General features: G+C 46.0%; 1 protein-coding gene across 2 annotated transcripts in view; it reads right to left on the bottom strand.

Annotated features, from left to right (window-relative positions):
- CAV3 (caveolin 3) overlaps positions 1 to 18,934 on the bottom strand; it is a 26,826-nt gene extending 7,892 nt beyond the window's left edge. The window contains exons 1-2 of one of the 2 annotated variants that reach the window (XM_007500148.3): positions 18,725 to 18,934; positions 15,764 to 15,912 (exon numbers count right to left, since the gene is read on the bottom strand). In XM_007500148.3, coding sequence (XP_007500210.1) covers positions 15,764 to 15,912; positions 18,725 to 18,743 — 168 coding nt within the window. In that variant the 5' untranslated portion in view covers positions 18,744 to 18,934. Of the gene's footprint in view, positions 1 to 15,763; positions 16,023 to 18,724 lie in introns of those variants that run through there. The other variant, XM_056804575.1, reaches the window with a different exon arrangement.
- Positions 18,935 to 18,945: the final 11 nt, after the last annotated feature.

The following is an 18,945-nucleotide window of genomic DNA, read 5'->3' as shown; positions in this document are numbered from 1 at the left end:
CTCCCGGTCAGCCTCATCCTCATCTCTACCTTCCCTTCAGTCTCCACCTCCTCCAACTCAGAGTCAAAGCTACACCTACGGTAGGAGATTGGGGTGTTGCCCCCCAGGTTTCGGATGGCGAGGATAAAGTCACCGAGCATACATTAATTGCCTGCTGTGTGCGAGGCACTGAGTTTAGCCCTTAGATCGCAAGAAGGGTTAGTCCAAAGAAGCCGCAGCCGAAGCTGCCTCTTCCCAGGCCTTCTCCATCGCTTCCTCTCCGCTTCTCTCCTCTTTCCTCCGTGACTTCCAAGTCCATTGAACTGTTGTGTGCGGCTGCCTGGAGGCACAGGGCACACAGGGCGTGTCCCAGGGGTGAAGGCTGCTAGATAGAGCCCGTTTGTTTAGAGCTAGACGTCCGGCGATGCCTCCAAAGCCCTTCTCCGCACAGGCTGCTCTTTGCTTCCACACAGTGCTCGTGGACCGCCGTCGGCAGATGGACCCACAGACGGGATGATCTCCCCAGTATTGAAGTGGGGGGGTGGCTCCTGGGGGGCGACGACAGGCGAGGCCTTCCTCTTCCTTCTTACAGTGACTGACAAGCCCGGGGGCTGGGGGCCGCCTTCGATCGGTCCTCTTCTTAGAAGTCAGTGGCCTGACTTTCCAGTCAGGGCTTGGCTCTGAGGCTACATCACGGGAGCCGGGCAGGGTCCCGCAGCTGTCTGCCCAGCTTGGCTCGGGAGGAGAAGGGCTGGCCTTGGCCATGGTGTGCTAAGCCTCTCCCTGGGAAGGAGAAGGCAGCATTTCTGAAGCTGTAATCGGCGGCTCTGGGTGCGCGCCAATTTCCCCAAACAATACAGAGGCTTCACTCTTTAGTTACTAGCATTGGAGGGGAAATGACTTATTTTGGTGAAGGTCTGGCCATGCTCCCTTTGCTCTGTTTCTAAGGAAAAATATTCTGTCTGTGTCTGGAGGGAGGGAGGGAAGGAGAAGGGAAATGAATGTGCCTAACGAAGTCAGGCAGCCTCTCCTAGATTTATTTTTGGAGCAGTAAGGTGGTAGTTTGATTAGTGTGAGCCAGCTGGGGCAGCGCAAGGATGGGGTAGCTGGTGTGGAGGGCCTCAGGCATATGCAGGAGGCTGGGGAGGCCTGAAGAAGGCCTGCCTGCCTGCTATGTGCCGTCCTGAGGCTTGCCCTCATGCCTGCCCTTCCCAAAGACGCCCCCAGTGCAGCTAGAACACACGGGAGCCTGGGGAAATGAAAAGATATTCTGATTATATCCTGCAGTATCCATTACATTTAGTGCGACTATGATAATGATGATGACGGCAGTTAGCAAGGCAGTACGGCACAATAATCAAGGTCCAACATCAGGGTGAGGAAGACCTGTGTTCAAATCCTGACTCTTACCCATACTGCCTATGTGCTACTGGACAAATCACTTCACCTCTTCATGCTTTTAGGCAACTTTTAAAGTCTACGCGTGGCAAAGCAGGTATCCTTCTGCTTTGGAAGAGGGCATCCCTCCTGCAGAGCTCCCAGGAAATCTGCAAAAATAAGCCGAGACTAGCTTACAAAGGCAGTCCGGGGTAGTGGGTACAGTGCTTGGAAGGAAAAGGAACTCTTCAAGTTCATCCTTTCTGTTACCTACTGGCTGCGAGGCCCTCCTCGGAGCCTGGGCTCGAGTCAGGAGGGGTGGCCACCTGTACCTGAGGAGGGCAGCTCAGCCTCCCGGGGCCCTGGGATTTACAGACACGGGGCCCGTCACAGGGGAGCTCCCTGAGCATCGTCTTGGGGCGTACCCCAGCCCCTCGTCCGGAACACTGAAATGCTGATTGACTGACTGGCCAGTTGTCGGCTCTCATTTAGCCTTCCCTGTGAAGCAGGCAGCATAAATGTGAATCCTCCTTGTTGGCCAAGACTAGCCCAAGGCCACACAGCCAGTAAGCATCAGAGCAAGACTGGAACTGCCTCCAGGGTCACTTTTCTTGAGAGCTGGCTTCGAGGCCTAGTTCTGCTTCTGATTCGCTTTGTGACCCCCGGAAATAATCCCCTCGCCTTCCTGGGTCTTAATCTCCTTCTTAGGAGAAGAGGAGCCATTGAACGTGGGGCTCTCTAAGCCCCTCCTGGCTCTAAAACGTAAAGTTCTGCCAGCATTGTGTTATATCACATCCAACCATCTTTTAGCTGTGAATTCTGGAATAGGAATTAGGTGCCTTCCCTGGGCGGGGGGAAGGGACCAAAATAATGGGACAGAAGAGTTTTGATTGAGTGTGAATGAAGACGCAGATGAGGAGGGTAAGTTTGGGTGGAATACCAGTGTGTGGGTGTTTGGGCCCCACAGTTGGCAGGTGCAAAGGATTATGGGAGGATTATATGACACATAGGAATAGCCTGCAGATGACCAGCCAATACTGGGCATGGACGTTAGGTCACTAGCATGGCCAAAGCCCCTGTCCTGGACCCATCTTGGAAGAGATTCCTTTTGTCTGGATTTCTTACTTTGTATGTAAAATACTCTCTACAGTCGGAGGTTCACAGGATTTAGAATTAGAAGGATCCAGAGAGATCACTAATCTGGGTTAACAAACAATCTGAGACCTGAAGTGGGGATGACCTGTCCAAGATCACATAAAAGCAGCATGCAGTAAAGTTGGGATTGGAACCCAGGCATTTTATCTTTAAATCCATCCTTCCTTCCTTCTTTCTTCCTTCCCTCCCTTACCCACTTTCTCCTTTTTCTTCCCTCCCTTCATTCTTTCCTTCTTCCCTTCTTCCCTTCCTTCCTTCTCCATGCCTTACCTTCTGCCTTAATATTAATTCTAAGGCAAAAGAGCAGCAAGAGTCAGGCAATTGAGTTTATTGAATTGCCCAGGCCACTCAGCTAAGAAATGTCTAAGGTCACATTTGAACCCAGGTCCTCCTGACTCCAGGCCCAGCATGTTATCTAGTTTACTGCACTACTTGGCTGCCCCTGCCGGCACTCTTTTCACAATATGCCTCCTCAACCCCAGTTTCACAAAACACTCAATCAACAAACATTTAGTAAATGCCTACAATGTGCCAAGCACTATGCTAGGCACAAGGGATAGAAATCCAAAGGTGAGATGGTCCCTACCATCTTTAGGAAGCTCACATTCTAGGGTAAGCACTGAGTCATGGAATGCTGGCACTTCTGAGTCTTAAGGGACCTTAGGGGCTATCTAGTTGAATTCATTCCTGAAAAAGAAAAGGCTCTGCAATCGCCTGTCTGAATGCCTCCAAGGAGTGTGAATGACTCAGGGCCTCCGTTTCCCTATCTATGAAGAGTGGAATGATTTGGACTGGATGGTTCACAAAGGGATCCTATCAATCCACTCATTCCACAGTAATTCTGATTGTGTAAGGAAATTTCCGTATATCATGTTTGGACCCACTTCTTTTCTCTCAATGCCTTTTAGGTCTTACTGGGTGCACATCTCAGTCTTCTCATCTATTCTGCAGAAACCAGAGACCTGGCTGAATGCCCCAGGACAACCCGGAGCCTTTGCCCCAAGAGGGGCTCCTCAGACACCAAGGTTTCAAGCTCACTGCTGAAAGGGGAGGGATTCCACCGTCTACACTGCTCATTGAGTGGGTGGGGAAAGGAGGCAAGATCTCTGCGCCCCGCAACCCCCAGCTCTTCAGGGCGATTCAGTAGCTTGTACCCAAGAATCCATCAGAGGAGAAGGAGGAAGGACATAGAACAGTTCAATGGTGCAGCTCAGAGTTAGACTGGTGGTCAGTCCCAATTCTGCCTTGGACTTGCAGAGGGGAGGCTGGACTAGTTGAGCTCGAAGGGCTCTTCCAGCCCTGACATCGTTTGACTTGGTTTCTTCCTCTCTGTCTCTTATCCACAGCATTTTGTAGAACCCCATGTTAGAGGCAGAAGGGCCTTCAAGATCATAGGAGCGCAGGCGGAGAGCCAGAGGGCCCCTTTAGAGTCCAACCCCACCATTTTTTCGAATAGGAAACCATGAGTGACGTGTTGGAAATTCCCCAGCTAATATGCCAGTGGGGCTGGGGCTGCTCTCTAGGCTGGACTCTGGGCCTCCTCTCCCATGCCTCAGCTCTGCTCCAGCCTGGAATTCACCCCTTTTGAGTCTCCTGTGGTCCTGTAGGCCTTTTCCTCTGAACGAAGGCTCTTCCCAGAACCTCCATTTAAGCAGTCCCTAGGCCAGCCTTGTCTTATTCTTCTCCAGGCTGCATTCCCACTTAGCATAATGCCTGGCACAACCACAAGTGTTTAACACATGCTAATTAACTGCCTGACTGAAACTCAGATCCACAGGAGCCCAGGGTTATGATTCAGAGCTAGAAGAGACCTGAGAGGTCATTCAGGCTAACTCTTATTTTTCAAATGACGCAGCAGAGGCCCTTTGGAGGATAAATGATTTGGCTAAATCAAATTGCAAACAGCAGAGCTAGGATCAAACTAAGGCCCTCTGCCACCTTAGCACTATAGAGCCAGCTGGTGGCACATCTGATAGAGCATGGAGACACCCTGAATTTGAATCCTGCCACAGACACTTTACTAGCTGTATGACCCTGGCAAGTCACTTAACTTATTGGCTTCAGTTTACTCAATCTGAAAAGATGATCCTTCAATTCAACAATTATTTATGCAATACCCATGGCCTACCTTACAGGGTAGTTGTGAGAATTAAATGAGATATGAAAAAGTGCCTAGATAATATATGTAAAAGTACCCACTATGCACCTGGCACATAGTAGGTGCTATATATATGAATGCATATTCTTTTCCCTTCTGTCTACCATTTCCATAAGTTCCATTTCCCAGGCCCCTAGTTCTCTTATGTTTTCCAGAGTCACAGGTTTAGAGACTGAATCTATAGTCCACCCCATTGCCTTATAGATAAGGAAACCAAGCCCCAAGGGGAGAAGGTGAACTTGTCCAAGGTCACCCAGCTACTAAACAGCTGAGGCAGGAAGGGATCTCCAGATTCTGGCTTCAGATCCAAGGCTCTTTCCACTGAAGCACATTCACCTCCCTTCAGTGTCTTCTCAGGAGAAGAAAAGCAGCTCAGCTTAGTCATTAGAACTTCTGATATGAGTTAGCTTAATGGGCTTGCCCTGCATGGGGGAAAAACGTGGTAAAAGGGTGATGCTTCACCCAAAGGAATGACAGGCTTATGGTGACATCTCTGTCTCTGTGGCTCCTGGGTGGGTGAGGATATTTGTGGGTAATCTGGACTTTTCCTAGCCCTTGAACCACTAATGGGCTACATTTTAAAGAGTTCAATTTGGTGCTTTTAAATGGGAACACATTAAGTCATTATCATTTATCACTCTTAGCTCTGCTTGGAAAATACCACTTGTTTAAATCCAGGCACCAGGCCCTTATCTTAGAGCATCTCCAATTGTGAGTTGAGAAGGCCTCTTCCCAGGCAGTTTTAAGATAATGGATTCTTATCCCCCTGCACAAGACTGACCATCAACAGGTTGGTCTGAACACTTAAGATCTCAATTATGAACGAGCCCTCTGGGAAGGCAGGGGCTGTTTTTCTGTCTTCTATTCTTTCATCCATCCATCCATCCATCCATCCATCCATCCATCCATCCATCTATCCATCTATCCATCCATCCATCCATCCATTCATCCATCCATCCACCCATCCACCCATCTATTAATCTATATTTCTTTATGAATATAAATAAAGCACTTGGCACATAGTAAGCATTTAATAAATGCTAGTTGATTATTCTGGTTTCACCTATGCTACTAGGCACTTAGGAGAGAGGGAAATGGGGACCCTCTCCACATGCTGACATGGTCTCCTTTAAAGATGTGGCCATGTGCCCATGATCTTTACCTCAGTCTCTTAGAATCTTCCTTCGAAACTCAGTTTAAGAGTTGCTTCCTCCAGATGGCCTTTATTGTTCCTCCCAGTTGCTAACATCCCCCTAAACTCTTGTTCATTTACTTTTTAGATAGTTTGTATTAACTTCACACACACACACACTTCCTGTTTTTTCTCTATCCCCTAGCACCCAACAAAACACCTGACTCAATAGGCATTTTATAAAATTATCATTGAATTGAAAGTTCTTCTTTACAGTTTGTAACAAAGGGCAAAACTGAGCAAGAGCCCAGAAAGAACAAGTAGGAGACCCTGGAAATCTTGTGTCATACTTTGCTGTGTGACTTTGGACAAATGGAAATTCACAGCCAGAAGACTTGTTTTCAATCCTGGTTCTGGGCCAGAATTGTTAGCTTTGTTGCTTCAATCAAGCCACTCCATTTCTCTGGGACTATTTTCTTTTCTCTAAAGTGAAGGGATTAAATTATATGAGCACTGAATTTTCTTCTGGCTCTAAACAGATGATCTTATTGTATCATATCTTCCTGTCTCCCCAAACCCACTGGCACTAGCAGTTGGGTCCCCAGAGGGTGACTTGTCAACTGAGTTCTCCTTCTGGGATTGGCTCTACCATTGGCTAGCCCTCTGGGGTTTGGGGATTTTTGGTTCTGACCCCTGTCTTGTACACCCCTCAATATTGATTAACTACTCCCAGTTAATGAGATTTTAGAAAATGGTACTTACTAATGTAGCATAGCAGGAACAGTTGGTACAAAAACATACTCATAAGAGTCTGGGACACTATTTCCTACAAGTACATACAGGATTCTGAGAAAAGCTGACTCACATTTAGAGAGTACATGTGACCAAAGGGTAACTCATAGCTTAAATCTTCTCTGGGCCTCAATTTCCTTTTTCTGTCAAATGAAGAACTTGGGCTAGATGATTTTTAAGGTCCTTATAAATGCAAGCACTTTATGACTTATAACTCTGTTCCCAAGGTATCTTTTCCCTACTGCCCAAAGACCTACTATCCCTGAAAACAGAACATTTTCCTGTATTACATTGACTGCTATTTCTGTTCCCAGACATAATCAGGGAGATTCCCCACCAAAATATGTCTGAGCAGATAATATTGAGATTCATTCCAGCATCAGTCAACTTGGGTTCAGAAGGGCTTACTTTCCCTTGGTGCTAATCAATGGTCTCTTGGTTCTAGATATAGTCTACATGTCTCTCTCTAACTCTCTATCTACCGATCCCTATCACTACTCTCTTTGAAAGAGACCCCAGCAGCAGGGAGTGGGGTTTGTGAGGTCTGCTTTTATGGAAGATCACTGGCTTCTTCACTAAACGAAAACACGAGCTTCCTGGACAACCGAAGAAGCAGCAAGCCCTCCAGTTCTGACCAAGTGAGTCTAAAAAAGAATGACAGTCACTTCCAACAGTAACAATAAGCACTCTCATTTCCCTGGCACGTTAACGTTTGCAAAGCAATCTTGACATAGTATCATCCAAGTGTTAACATCTCCACTTGGAGATGCGGAAGCCGAACGTCAGAGATAAATTGATTTGTGCGTGACTACGCAGCTAAGCAGCTTGGGAAGGCAAGCGAGGTCTTTTTTCTTCAGGGGCAGCATCCTGTCTGCTACTGCTTACAAGGCATAGGCCTTAGTCTCCTGGTTCTGGCAATCACATGTATAGGGATCTGAAATTTATCCATTTATTCATTCATTCAACGAGGGTTTATCTTTACGTCCCCCCTCTGGATCAGGACCTGTGTTAGATACCAAGGAAACCAAGACACAAATGAAACAGTGCTTCCCTTCAAAGAGCCTGCAGCCTAATAGAGTGATACGGCATTCAAACAGATACACAGAGATGCTAACAGTTGTGGGTAGAGGATCGGCAGCTAACTAGAGGGATCTCTCCTGGGAGGGAGGGAGGGAGAGCATTTTAAGCCACATTTTGCTTAAAGAGAAACTACATTTGATGAAACTGTGGAACGGTTCATTAAGCATCACTGGTCTAACTCAGTTGTTTCCAACTTTCTTGGTTCTCTGAACCCCTTTCCATAGCAACAGAAAAAATGGTGTGTGGCGAACCCTCAAGACATGTCATATTCTGCTCATCAGCTTCCGTGGTTGTTTACTGCCCAAAGCACCGTTAAAGAATTCTAGTGCAAACGCATGAGACTTAATGCCTCGCTGTCTTCACATCATCGGTCTAATGACCGTTTTATTGAATGAAAGTGTGGAAAGGCCCGAGTCAGTCAGGAGGCTGGTTCTAGTCCTGACTCACCACATGCCATTGGTCTCTCTCACCCCTGCCCCTTCCAGTGCTAGTTCTTTCTTTTCTATAGGATCAAAGGGGAAACGATTTGCCTATGACCCCAAAGCTAGTTTGGTCCAGTGGCCTTGGCCGAGTCCCCAGCCTGACCCGTGGGAGTCTTTGGGCCTCTCACGCTGGCCCTGATCTGACTAAGGCTAAGGATTAGAGCCAAGATTGAGGCTCGCCTCTCCTGGCTCTAAGCATCCTCCTCCAGAGCTCTGGGAGGTTGCGCGCCCTCCCGTCACTGACTCACCGAGCCAGGCAATGCTAGTCATGGCTAGGAGGAGCCCAGTCTGCCACGGACTTCAACATCATGGCCACTCTAGTGTCCATTTGGCTTTCTGTCCCTGTAGCTTCATAAAGGAAGGTGCTGCTCTTCTGGTGTGGGGAGAAGGATGCACTGTGGGCACTGTGAGAGATGGAAACGCAACCCCCAAGGCCAGGGCTGTGGGCTACCTAAGCTTGGTCATTGTGCCTAGTTCAGTGCCAACTACAGCTGGTACTTAATAGATAATGGCTCAGGCAGCTAGGTGGCACCATATGCACAGAGGGCTGGGCCTGGGGTCAAAAAGACTCATCTTCTCAAGTCCAATGACCTCATATGTACTAGTAGTATGACCCTGGGCAAGTCACTGAACCCGGTCAGCCTCAGTTTCTTCATCTGTCAAATGAGCTGGAACAGGAAATGGCCAACCACTCCAGTGTCTCTGCCAAGAAAACTTCAAATGGGGTCATGAAGAGTCAGACACGACTGAAAACAACTGAACAACAAAAGGCTGGTCGTGGTGTTGACTTGCTCAGGGTCACAGAGATAATGAGCTGCAGATGTGGGATGCAAACTTAGGTCTTCTGACCCCCAGACACTGTCCTTTTCCATTGCCCTACTCGGGGGGTCAGTAAAAATAGGAAGTGCATTCACCTTTCCCTTCTTCACCTTCAAGGTGTCACTAAACTGTGTGCCTCAGTTTCTCCAAATGTAAAATGAGAATAATGTAAGCAGTCTGCCTCTCAGATTGTTGTGAAGACAAAAGGTATCTGTAAAACAGCCCAGGGCATGGCTCACAGTAGGTACTCTATGAATACTACTTATACCATTAAATTACTACTAAATATTTAATAATTAATGGATTAATTACTACCATTAAACATCTCTATTGTTGTAATTATTATGTCATTTGAAGGAAGTAGGCCTGCTAAGCTCGGAGAAGGGAAGCCTCAAGGGAGTGAGGACAGCTATTTGTGAGAGCTGAAGACCTAGTAAGTGGAAGAGGGACTGCCCTTGCCTTTTTTGGCCCCGGAATCCAGAACCTGGAACAATGGGAAGATGTCACAGACAGACAGACAGACTTAGACTTGGTCTAGTGGAAAACCTCCAAAATAATTTACGCTATTCCAAAGTAGAAAGGGCTGGCCTGGCTGTTAGTGGATTCCTCCACGTGGGAAGTCACCAGCAAAGACTGTACGCCCAGTGGTGGGCTCTGTGTGCGAGGGGATTACTTCTGGTTTGAATAGACGTCTGCTGAGGCCCCTTCCAATGCTGCCATGCTCTGAGAATGATGAGCGAGGCTATTTTCTTTACACGACTTCACCATAGCTTCAGAATCACATAGCCTGCCAAATGTGTGGAATGCCATTCACAGAGAAAATTCTCTAGGTCTTCCACTTTGACCCCATAGTATTTTTGTTCAGTTGTTTCAGTTTGTGATCCCATTTGGGATTTTTCTAGGCAAAGATACCGGAGTGGTTTGCCATGTCCTTCTCCAGCTCCAGCTTACAGATGAGGAAATGGAGGCAAATGGAATTAAATTAGTTTCCCCAGGTCACCCAGCTAGTGCGTGTCCGAGACTGGATTTGAACTCGGAACATGGACTTTTTGATTCTAGGCTCAGCACTCTGTGCACTACAGTACTTCCTGGTTGTTCATCTATTAGCATCTCTTTAGGGTTTGCCAAGGGCTTTACATGCACTATCTTGTTTGCTATTCACAACAACTGTGGAGCAAGTGCTATTATGATCCACATTTTCAGATGAGGAAATTGAGGTTGAGGCAGGTTAAGAGTCTTGCCAAAGTCACATTGTAAGTGTCTTGAAGCAGGATTGGAACCCAAATCCTCCACATCCCAAGTCCTGGGTTCTCTGTACTGGGTCACCTAGTAGATGCACATTTTAAGTAATTGATGAAGATGAAAAGAAATACAAACACACATAGACACACAAATATCCTCATAGAACCTCAAAGCTGGAAAGGATATTGGAGATCACTTGTTCCAGAGCCCTAATATTTGGCAGATGCCAAAGATGAAGTCCAGGAACTGGGACAACTGGCCTATAGAGGCAGGACTAGAACCTGGGTCTTCCAACTCATGGATCTAGATCCTAAAGGGACATCAGAGGCCTTCTAGTTCAATCTCCTCTTTCTACAGTTGAGGACAATGAGGTGCAAGGAGGCTTCCTGACAGCTCCCATCCACTTTAAACCTCTGTCCTCGGATTCTAGTCAGTGCCTTTCCCTCTACACCGTCCTCTCTTCCATTGGGCTTTAGAACAGTCAAGGTCCTTACATAGCAAATGACACTAAAAATCATGGATGTTTTTGGATGTTTAAAAATGGTACTATGCCTTCCCAGTACTCCAGCCCCCTAGAAAACCCTCCCTGGTATCCTTTACTCTTGCCATTGAAGAGACTCATCTTCCTTACATCAGTAGGAACTGCTGCCAATTGGCAGGTAAGTCCAAGAGTCCTCAGAGAGGCAGCGCCCTACTGTTCTCCCCCAACCACCCTTCCAGCATCTAGCCCAGTCCTCACAAACATCATCTTGGGAAGCAGTCTCGGTGGAGATGAGACCTGGCGGCTACTGAAGATCCAGAAAGTTCTTGCCTGCAGTCCTTGGTACTGCCCAACGGGTTGACATCAGAAATCAGCATGATTTTATCGGTGGACACACCATTAAAGAAGAAGCATTAGCATCCATCTCCTTTGTGGCCACACTCTAAGGACCATGGGCCTTTTCCATCTGATTCACAGCTGAAAGTTCCCATGTGTGTTATCCCCCTTTTGAATGCGAGCTTCTGGAGTGTGAGGACTGTCTTTTCTGATTGTATCTCCAGACTTCACAGGGCACTTTGCATATAGTAAGCATTTCAAAAAGCTTTTTTCCTTCCTTCCTTCCTTCCTTCCTTCCTTCCTTCCTTCCTTCCTTCCTTCCTTCCTTCCTTCCTTCCTTCCTTCCTTCCTTCCTTCCTTCCTCCCTCCAATATATTTTATAAATGAGTTAACAGGCTTGTGACTTGCTCAAAAGTAGCAGATCCTCTGACTGCAAGCCAGTGATGGTTACAGGACACTAAGTGCTTTCTCCTGCTCTCCTGTCAGAGAAGCCACTGGAGGAAATACACTCACCTTGGAAGTTAGGGTGTTTAATGAATCCTTCTCTTAGGGAACTGGCTTTTATCAAAGAGATTCTCCATTCTCCTGGTTACCAAAGCAACCCCCCAGCACTTACCACTGCAAAGAAGGTTGATAAAGGAAGTCTGTCCCCCCGCCCAGCCCCCTTTAAAATGTTTCTTATATCTGTAGAGGCTCTATTTTAAAGACTAGACTGTGATGGAACTTGTCATGATAGTATACAATTCTGCTTTCCAGGCACTGTTCATTGTTCTGCATGATAGTGAAGGCATTAAAGGTAAAAAGCAAGCTTTTAAAGTACTGTTCTCTAAAGAGGAATAGGAGGCATTCTCATCTTTGTTCACATAATGCTTTTTAAGCACACATTTTGTCATTAAGATTGTCTCCACCTCTCACCAAACTGGTCAGAAATCATGTTTGATTTTGTTAGAAAAATTCAATAGTCTGGTGGAATAGAATATTGGGTCCAAGTGGTCCAAAAGACTAAAACACTGACTCCTGAAACTGGTTTATGCACGAAACATTTTGGGCCTTGGGCAAAAATTAACATGATTTCTGTAAAAAAGGGAAAAAAAACCCATACCATGAATGTTTATTCATGCTACTTTTCATCTATATTTTGTCATCCCAGATTGCTGAATTTGATCTTTACAAGAAAATTGATTGAATTAAGGTTTACTGTAAACATCTGCTGTCATACTGACAGTTATGTCATTGCCAGAGATTTCAGTAATTAAAGTGAGAAACAGAAGCTGAGGTTACTTTCCTTATTGTTAAAAACTACGTCTTTAAAATCAGAATATTACAGTTTTTGTAAATTGGATATCTTAAGCTGAGTACAGTTTAGGGGAGCCTTTCTCATTCCAGGAAAGTACTGCTTTCCTCAACACTGCGATTTGATCTGGGACAAATCTGTACTATACTATACACTCTGTAAATGGCTAACAGGTCTGTTGCAAACAAACTGAATGTACAAATCTTAGTGTTGGTGCTGAAATCTCTTGAGAAGAGTCATCATGATTTGAAAGTTTGCTGTTTAAAATGTTTTTTTCCACATCGTGTCAATCAAAAGTGAAGATGAAACACTAATGAATGATGAATTTTCGTGCTTTCGGGGTACCTCCTTTTTAGAGTTATTTTTCAGTTCGTTCTCTGCTATTTTTACCATACTGTGTCACTTAAATTTCTTCCATGCTAACTTTTCATTTGAGTGATTAAAATAAAATTGCAATATATACAAAATAAAAGAGATTCTTAGATCAAAGGAAATACTAAACTCAAAGGGACATCTTTAGGGATATTTCAGGGAATGGGATTGGCTGGGTGGATGAGGGAGGGGAAGCCTTGTAGGTACTGTGAGGAGTCCCATCCCTATTTGCCTGGATGGCCACCCTGCTCTGATGGCAGATGGCATTTCTAAGGTACTGGTGGGATCCTCTGAAGAGCTGCATTATGGGAGGCAAAAAATCAGACCTACTCCACTAAGCTCTTCATATAGTGATAGTTCCCCATGAGAGCTTCTAAAGGATCACACACACACATACACACACATATACACCCCCCCCCCCCCATGTATATGGGAAGCTAAGTGATGTAATGGGTAGAACACCAGGCCTGGAGGCAGGAAGAGCTGAATTCAAATGTGGCCTCAGACACTTACTAGCTGTGTGACCCTGGACAAGTAACTTAACCCTGTTTGCTTCAGTTTCCTCGTCTGTAAAATGAGCTGGAGTAGGGAATGGCCAGCTATTCCAGCATGTTTGCCAAGAATACCTCAAATAGGGTGTTGAAGAGTTGCTCACAACTGAACAACAAATATATGTATATATGTATATATGTATATAGGAATACACATGTATACAGATATTTGATTGTCTAGACTGAAGAAAGTGATGGAGAAAATGTTAATAATACAGATCAAATTGATAAGGGTGTCCTTCGTAGGTATTGGCTCCTCAATCCCCTACAAATGACTATAAAACATTTACTGCCATATTCCTGCTTCAAATCCTGGTGCCTGAGTAAGTCACTTCCCATGAGGGGCAGTTGAAACGATACTGGGGAAGAATGCTGGACTTGGAATCCGAGGAGCTGCCTCCAATAAGATATCTTGCCATGAGGAAGTCTCTTTGGGCCTTAATTTTCTTCCACAGTAAATAACATAGGGAGTGGTGGTGGTAGGACCAGAGGACTTCCTTTGGGGGCTTCCGTTGGCTTGAACTGCACGTCCTCGGATACCTGGGCCCTGGGCATGGATGCGTACTGAGACAAACAGGATTCATTACCAGGAGGCATGTGCACCCATGATGCCGGTTGGTTGTAGCAGGGGATTACGGAAGGGCAGTGAGGAGATGCACGGATAATGGAGATTTCTGTAGGGTTTAGTCCACGTGGCTTGGAGAGGCTCTCTGGGAACCTCCTGGAGAATGGAAGAGCTCTGTGAGCAATATAATCACCAGCAGCAGCCACTGGAAAGAGCTGTTTGCCACAGTACAGGGTCTAACCCTGCCTGCACCAAAGACATCAATCTTTGATTCTGGCTGCAGAATTTTTGCTCTGTCTTCTTATTGGAGCTGTGGGTCTTGCAGAGGCTCATTTTTTCAGGCTACTATGGGGAGATGGGGAAATGCAGTTGTACTCATTCAAAATGTATGATGAGATTGTTTTCTTTTGTTTGACTATTCATTTCGGTGCCAATTAAATGCCTTTTCATTTTCTATGATGTTGCTTGTCTGGGACTGCCTGCATGCGGAGCCCAGATCTGAGTTAAATTTCATTGGATCATAGATCCAGGCCTGGAAGGAACCTCAGAAGCCATCTCATCCACAGCCCCCTCTTCCCCCTCATTTTACAGGTAAAGGGAGTAGAATGACTTGCCTAGCCAGGCTCACAAAGGTGGTGAGCACCAGACCCAGGGTCTCTACTGTGAGTCAAGATTCTTTTCACTGAATCACACCCAGTTTTCTAAAGGGGTGAGGACCAATTGAGTGAGGCCGATAATTATTACCAAAAATTTCCCAGAGAGTGAGGGAAAATCTGAGAGGTTATACGAGGGGCTGGACCACAGAGCAGTTCCATTTATAAAAAGAGGAAGGGAATTCAATGGATTCTAAGTCCTCTTCTATCTTTCAATCCTCTGATCATTTAATAATAACAGCTTTCCCTTCTAATGTCCTTTACAAAACCCCTTCTTCCCAAGGCATCTTTTAGAAGGTAAGAAAGGCTACTATCTTATCACCATTGCAGAAACTAGAGGAGTCAAACTATTGACCCAACCACTTGTAGCTAAGGGTTCCAATTCAGGCCTCATTGCAAGCCCTTTCCCGGCTACAACAATGCTATTCAACAACCAAGTTTGAAGAACCTAAAACAGAAGACACCTAGATTCTGCCTTCTCTCCTTCTCCTTCTGTTACCTTCACCTTTAGTCCTATGATGCCCTCTCTAACTCTAAACTCTATGATTTTATAAATGTTCTTCTGGGTTTCCCAGGGGCCTCCCCCGTTGCCTCACCTGTGTATCCCAAGGGGTGTGAATTTCCCTCCGAGGGTTTCAAGGACCCTGGGCTACCCCTCCAAGATGCCAGTTGTCCCGAGAATGGCAGGGGGAGCAGTCTGGGAGAAGTCCATTTGAGAATGACCTGTCACCCTGGTGGCCTGGCACAAAGAAGGAGTGAGTGCCACTGAGTCAGGGGCTTTAGCCCTTTGGTTATAGCTTTCCCAGGACATAAGAGCAATTCTTACCCATGTGGAAGATCTCCTCAAATTGGGGTGAGACACTTTTCCTCTGGGCCTCAGTTTCTCTCTCAGTATAATGAGAGGCAAGGGCTAAATGAATCCTAACATTCTATGTCTTTATTCTAATTCTGCCAAGGCCAAGAAAAAGCCCATCTCCAAATACCTGGATCCAGCTGAGACCAGCATATTTCCTTGATCCTTTTTTATTCCTGCCCTGCCTCTAACATTCTAGATCATCTTCAGCGAATTTTCTTCTAATTACTCCATGCGAAGCATTTGGGAGTTGGTTATGGAAAAGTTCAGGAATCGGGTACATAGTTATAATGAGGTCTTCAGAGAGCCTATCCCTGCCTCAAATGAAAATATTTTGTCCCAGCTTGCTAATGACCCTCCACTTGCCAAGCAGACATACTCTGGGGCACCGTGGGCTGGGCTGGGACAATCTCTGACCAAAGCAAAAGGATCACAATCCTACCTTCACCACATCTTCGTTAATATGCCTTGGGTCTCGGTTCACCAAATCAATCTCTTTTTTGAGCCTGTCCTGGAGGGCTGCGGGTTCCTTTTGCTTCCGTTCTTCAGCCATGGCAATAATGCCTTTTTTCCTGTGTAAAGGCCCGAGTCCTTTTGGATGGGGGGAAAAAATACCCTTGGGGGAAGTGGTAAATTCAGTGTTCCCAGATTTATACTCTCTGACTGTGAAATAAGCCCCACCCCACATGCCAGGGGACAGCTGTCGCACATACCTTCTCCCCCTCCTTTGGTAAAGCAGACCATGGCAGGTCTCCAAGCTAAAATTAAGATTGTAGCTCACATGGGCCAACCACTCCTTAAAGGGGATTGTTGGGAGTCTGGTCTTCATACAAGACAAGTATTGTTGGGGTCTAGCATTCTCCTTCGTGCCGTCAAGATGGGGGTGCAGCAGGGGATTAGGGGCGCATGGGAACCCTCAAGGGACTGGACTACCCTAGAGCTGCTGATAAAGGAAGGGCAGATGACTTTGGGGCGTTTGCACCATTGCTTTTCTCCATTTGTGGAATTGAACCCTCAGGGATAAGCTGGGCCGGGGGCAGGGAGCTATATTTCACTGGGTCAAGTCTTGCCACACACACGGCCCTTTCATTGAGGATGGGAACTGGAAAGCTCAGTTATCTGATAAGCCATGAGGTTGCCTGCAAAAGTTGGGTATGTGCATGCACATATATGTACATCCATGTACTTGTGTAGATTTTGACACATGGGTAGTATGGCTGAGAATCCAGGACCATAACACCTGGGTTCCTTCCTGACTAAAACCATATGTCTGTGGGCAAGTCACTGAACCCCTCCGTGTTCCGGGCAACTTTCTAAGGCTATAAGTTTCAGGGAAGGGGCAGAGGGAGTTTGCTCATTGCCGGTTCTCTCTCTCGCTCAATACGTTAGATCTCTTTGGTGTATATATAGCTCTATATGTATCCGTATACATATGCTGTGTGAATATTTATATCTGAACCCCACTAGTATGAGACATTCATGTCCACGTCAGTAACACAATGTGAAATACCAAGAATGTTTATTGACTGACTGAATTATAAGTGGATCCCCAAAGAAGTACATGTGTGTGAATGTATATAGGTGTACACATAGGTGTAATATCATTTCATTCATACATATGCAAATGTAAATATTTCTCTCCTTTTTCGTATCTGATCATTAGCACTAATATTTATATAGTATTTTAAAGTGTGCAAAAAACACTTGACAGATTAACTCATGTGGTCCTCCGAACATCCTGGGAGTAGAGCCGCTACTGTTACACTCACTTCACCTACAGGGGATGAAACTAGGCCGAGAGTTTAACCGACCAATTCCAGTTTACACAGATAGCCGGCGAGGGAGGATTCTAACTCCGAGTGTCCATATTATTCACTAGTCTATTTAGCTGCCTCAAATACACGAGTGTCATCTGCCATCTGGGGATCGGGATGGGGAGGGCTTTCTCAGAAGGGAGACTTTCATTCTAAATTCGGTTTAGGTTCAGTCCTGGGGAACCACTGGCTCATTATGCCCTGACTTCAGAGTCACAGGAAATCAGGTATGGCTCGTGTCTAGCGTTCCTCCTAAAAAGGGTTTCCCGAGTCCCTTCTAGTAAGTTACTTAACACAACAAGCAGCATCAAGTGAACCAGCTCCCTGAGGTCCCTCCCTGTCCGGGTCACAGATCCCTGTCCCATGCTCCCAGCTCCCACTTGGCCAGTAATACAAGTCCAGCCTCAGACATAGCTTCTGGTCAGCATTCTATGCCATGCTCAAATGACCGCCAGTCAGCTCTGTTGATCGCAAGGCTCCTCGGCAGTTAGGCATCCATCTCTCCTCCTGCTTCCCTCTCCCAGAAGGCAGTTCTACTTCAAAATCAGGAATAAACCACTGGTCCTGGGGGAACGCTGGTAAAACCTCGGGCAAGTCCCTTCTCCCCCCTCAGGTTTGTGGGGAGTATGCCTCTTTGGGCATGGCTGGAGGCAGGCTACACATTCATAATAATGTGTTTGCAACAAGTTGTATAATAGTTTCTGGCCTGCAGAGTTTCCTTGCTTGGAGTTTCGTGGACCAATGAAATTATAGGACCGGTCAAAAATAAAACAAAAAAAGCATGCATAAAAATTGAGTTTGCATGTAGAAACACCTTATATACTCACACATATGATATACATGTGTGTACATTGTGAATACACATGTGCATACACATCTCACCTAACACTGGGATTTGTGTAGGCTAATGGGAGGAGACTGATGGCAGCTGGGAAACCCACTCTGGAGTGACTCTAAATGAGACTTCAGGCCTTTGAGAAAAGTGGCTCCCTGAAGGGAAGTGATTTTTTGAGAGTGATTCCTACTTTCTTTCTTTTATAAATTCCATGTCTGGTTTTCCCTTTCCCTTCTTTTTTGGCTTGACTTTTGACTCTGACTGAATGGAAAAATGTATTTGGCTTCATGTAGGCCAATCTGTAAGTAACACTGAATTTAGAGTCAGAACCCCTGTGTTCAAACCTAGACTCTGCTAATGCGCCAGCCTTGCTGGACTCTATTTCCCTTCCTGCTAAATTAGGGAATTGGAGTCCATGAGAATAATAACTTTCTTTTAGGCCACACTTTGACATTTGAGGAATACTGTGCATATGCTTGGAGGTAGCTTGGTGGTACTGTGGTTAGAGCAAGACCAGAGCTCAAATCCAGCCTCAGATATTTATTTGGCTGTATGACCCTGGGCAAGTCACTTAACCTGTTTGCCTTAGTCTTCTGGAGAAGGAAATGGCAAACCGCTCCAGTATCTTTGCCAGGAAAACCCCATGGGCAGTGTTGGCGTGTCATGGTCCACAGGGTTATCCAGAGTCAGACCAGACCAGACTGAACAACAGCCCCAGTGTCTACTACCTTACCCGAATTAGCCACAGACCTACCTGAATACTGGACCCCCATTTTGTATATTTAACGTGCGGGCGCTCTCTCTCTCTCTCCTTGCTCCTGTGCCTCCCACCACCACGAAAACCCCCCAAGCCAAAACCAAAACCTTTAAAACAAACAAACAAACAAAAAAGAAACAACTGAAAGTGAAGAAAGTGGAAGTGGAAACAGGAGAGAAGCGACAATGGAGGAAATTCCGGTGCTTCAGAGTGGACTT

The sequence above is a fragment of the Monodelphis domestica genome, chromosome 7 (genome assembly GCF_027887165.1).
Source record: "Monodelphis domestica isolate mMonDom1 chromosome 7, mMonDom1.pri, whole genome shotgun sequence".
In the NCBI taxonomy this organism is placed as follows: Eukaryota; Metazoa; Chordata; class Mammalia; order Didelphimorphia; family Didelphidae; genus Monodelphis; species Monodelphis domestica.
The sequence above is the reverse complement of the archived record's forward strand: the minus strand, read 5'-3'. Positions and strand labels throughout refer to the sequence as shown.